The sequence below is a fragment of the Plasmodium fragile genome, assembly GCF_000956335.1.
Source record: "Plasmodium fragile strain nilgiri unplaced genomic scaffold supercont1.30, whole genome shotgun sequence".
Lineage (NCBI taxonomy): Eukaryota > Apicomplexa > Aconoidasida > Haemosporida > Plasmodiidae > Plasmodium > Plasmodium fragile.
The window spans coordinates 171,491-175,335 of NW_012192610.1; the positions used below are offsets into that span (position 1 = coordinate 171,491).

General features: G+C 43.6%; 1 protein-coding gene across 1 annotated transcript in view; it reads right to left on the minus strand.

Annotated features, from left to right (window-relative positions):
• Positions 1 to 1,910, minus strand: part of AK88_02890 (uncharacterized protein) — a gene marked incomplete at both ends in the record, with an annotated part of 4,221 nt that extends 2,311 nt beyond the window's left edge. The window contains one exon of the mRNA XM_012480513.1: positions 9 to 1,910. Within this exon, the coding sequence (XP_012335936.1) occupies positions 9 to 1,910 (1,902 nt within the window). The remainder of the gene's footprint in view (positions 1 to 8) is intronic.
• Between the last annotated feature and the right edge of the window lie 1,935 nt (positions 1,911 to 3,845).

A 3,845-nucleotide genomic window follows, 5' to 3' on the forward strand; every position in this document is an offset into this window, starting at 1 on the left:
GCGTTCACCGTATTAGCGGCGTTCACCGTGTTAGCAGCGTTCACCGTATTAGCGGCGTTCACCGTGTTAGAAGCACAACTCACACTCGCAATGCTGGTGTCCTCCTCGTCTTCATTCAGGGCAATGTTGATGTTGGAGTAATCGGGGAATTTCGTGTAAAAGGCCTTCTCCTGTTCATTGGCCCAAAGGCAAATCGACTCATCACCTGGCCCGTCCTTATCCTTCCTGCTATTATTTTTCATTTTGTCAAATAGCTTTATGTGCTTCACGCTGGCGTCCTTCATGCCCAGCATTTCAATGCACACAATTTGTATCGCGTCCAAGCTGGGCACCTCCAACCCTAAGTAGCAACACAATTTCTCGCACTTGTCGTACACACTAAAAAAGTCACAGTCCTCCGTCTGGCAAGGACTCTTCTTCATACCCATGCTGTACTCGTTGATGAGGTGCTCTCCGTAGAGGTACACCAGCAGGTTCACCATGCTGCTGTGGTAGAACACGTGAAGGAAATTCGCCACGTGGTTCTTCACCTCGCCTAGTCGGAGCGTGGAGAGCGAAGCGGCGTTTTCCGCGTTAGCGTCGTTCGCCCCATTTGCTGCGTTGGCGACGTTACCTTCGGAAGGAGCATTAGCGATGACGCCGCCACCACCGTTATCGCTTTCTGCAGCAGTGTTGCCGGTACCGCCCCCAACGAAGAGCGTGCCCGCATTTGCAAAGACGTAGTCGTACGTCACCACCGTACTGACGGCCAGGTGCTTCTTCACAGAGCGCAGCACATCTGATCTTGTGGCGTAAGGATTCACGTCGCGCTTTTCTTGCGGCGATGAAGCCAAGCCAATCCTGTCTTTATCACCCACTTGTGAGTCCAAAATTAAAGTGAAGAAAAATGATATGTTCATAAACATATACGTTAGGAGGTCCCTATTCTTGCAAATGCCGTGTAGCACCAATTCCAAGTACAAGCACAAAAGTATTTTCCTTTTTTTATTCTTTTTTATTATTTTTTTTAAGAGATTTGGGTCGTTCAACATTTCCTTTATGTATGCCTTTTGGTCTGCTTGGTTACTCTTCCATCCCTTTGTCTCCTTTCCTTCATTCGCGAATAGGTCGTGCTCGAGAACAAATGAGTCCGTTTGTGTCCCCTCCTTGCACATGTGCGTGTGCAGGTTTTTCATCGCCATGGCTTTCGCCTTTTGAAAATTCCGCAACTCTTTCAGTTGTTGCACCAGCCTATCACACGTCTTCCCATCTCCATTTGAAATGGACTTTTCACTTGCAGCCATAGTACCACTCACCACCCCTGTATTATCTCCCGAGTCGGTACTAGAGTTGTTCACCGAGCTGGTGGCCCCACTCTCACTGGTCAACGGACAAAATGTGTAGTTGGAACAGAAGCTAGACTCACTAACATTATTATACAATTCGTAAAAGACGAGAAAGAAATAATTTTTGTCTTCCTCGTCCAGCCGAAAAAATGTTGCAAACACAGTCCTTTCAATGTGTTCACTCACGTGCTCGTAATTGTCGTGCACATATCGTATGAAGTTAATAAAAACGAATAGATCAGTGTACTTGTTCACATGATTAATTAAATTCAACAAAGAATTAAATATCTCGCTCAGATACTTGGAGATATTCAAGTGCTTAATATCCTCGAGCAATGTCTGGAGGTAGCTTTGTTCTAGGTTGGCTGCAGTTGCATTTTTTAACTTGTTAATAAATTTGTGAATATGAATTATGCTCATATTTTTTTTGTTTTCCAACGACGTTTTGTTTTGTTGCTCTTGCTGTTTTTCGTTATCCCAAGTTAGCATTCTTTCCCGCAGTGCGTCGTTTTCTCTGGAGCTTGCGAGGTACGTCTCGCGGGTGTCCAACACATTGGCACTACTACAACGTTCCGAGGATGCCATTTTTTTTTTTTTTTTTTTTTTTTTTTTTTTTTTTCCTTACGATAAGTAACACTTGCAAATCATTAAGCGGGGGGGTAGGGCCACACTGTGTCTTGTTCACCCTTTGGATCCACTTAGGGAGTAACTTCTTCCCCTTTATGCTCACATTATATTCATGGGAGTCTTGCACTGAGTCACACCTGACTGCTCGGCGTGGGGTTCCCCGTAAAAATGTGCCTCGACAGCGCCGTGCGAGTTACTGGCCGTGGGGGTTACTGACCGTACGAGTTGCTCGCCGTGGTTGGGGTTGTTCAAAATGATAAGGGTGTGAAATTGGCTAACTGCGGAAGGGGGGGGGGGGTGCCTCTTCTTTTAAAGTAGGCCCTCCCGCGGGGACTACAATGTGAAGAAAGGACAGTCAAGTGAAGAAAGCGGGAAATTATTTTTACTAATTGGGCTAAGGGAAACAAAATGGAGAAATTTAAAAAAAAAAAAAAAAAAAAAAATCATTTCGGAACTGCGCCCTTTCCCCCTTTACACGCATACAAATAGATCCACATGTACGAAAAGGTAAAAAAGAAGAAGAAAAAAAAAAAAAAAAAAAAAAAAAGTGTTCTCCACCCTATTGTGTAATTGCTGCTGTTCCGTTTTGTCGCCCCTTCTAAAATCACCTCACAGCTACACAATCCCACCAGGTGCGGAAGTCACACCCTTCTTTTGCGCATGCCTCTCCACACCTCTGGAAGCGTTACGCAAGATTTACCACAGAAACACATTTAGCATAATCGGCGTGGCGTTAAAAAATGGATGCCCCCGTGCCCGCTTTCTCTCTGGAGTGAGATTTCCCACACGTATAGAAGGAGTATAGTGTGACTGCGCTTAGTGTACACGTCTCTCTCTCAGCCGTGGTTTGCACCTCGGGCGTTGTAGGCGGGCAGGAGACAAAAGCGCGTACACCCAGTTGATAACGGGGCGCAACTTTTTCAGTTGGTACCTCACCACATACACATAAATATGTTGTTGTGGACCTTCAATGAAAACCCCTATACCACGGGAATACGATCTCAAGGGGGTGCACAAATTTCAATTTAGCTCCAAAACACGTGGGCATTTTTTTTTTTTTTTTTTTTTTCCCCGCTTCCTGAGCAGGAACACTTGCAATGACATGAAGTTTTTTTCGTCACACTCAAGTTGGTAGCTTCGAATAATTCACATTTCAATTTTTCTCAACTTAAAATGGAAAAAAAAGTATGTACCCTTTTAATCTGTCCCGATGGACAGCATGGCAAAGGGAACCACGCCATGCACAAAGGATGCTGCTTTTCACTGTTGTGTGTTTTTAAAAAATATTTTGCCGTGATCACCATCTAATCATATGTGCATGCGAAAGGGCAAATTCTTCCTTACGCAAAAATGTACGTACACCCCCGTGTGGAAAGCTCTTCCCTACTACCCCCCTGCCCCCCAAAAAAAAAACTTCAACTCACATTATTATGCGGACTATATATGTATATATTTATAAAAGGAAAAATGAGGAGTTGACATTGCCCCTCTTTTTTATTATTATCCTCTGGTCTTTTGTGACACTGGCACATAGGAATGTCAAATAGTTCAAGTTAAAACCACGCCCTTGTGTCACCCCTTTTTTTTTTTTTTTTTTTTTTTTTTTTTTCTGTTACGTGGGTTTTCCCCTTTTTATAGCACATCTGTTTTGCCACTGGCGGTGGCGCTGCAATAAGTCCCTCTGCGGGTCGCCACACCGAGGGCAAAAAAAAAAAAAAAAAAAAAAAAAAAGGGGGCAAAGGCGAAACAGCGAAATAAAGGGAAAATATACAATACAGTAACAAAACGAAGCGAAAGCGGAAACAGAAAAAAAAATAGGAAGAAGAATCAATCGCATATTCACAATCGAATTTTTTTTTTTTTTTTTTCCCTTTTTCACCATTTCGGGTTTTT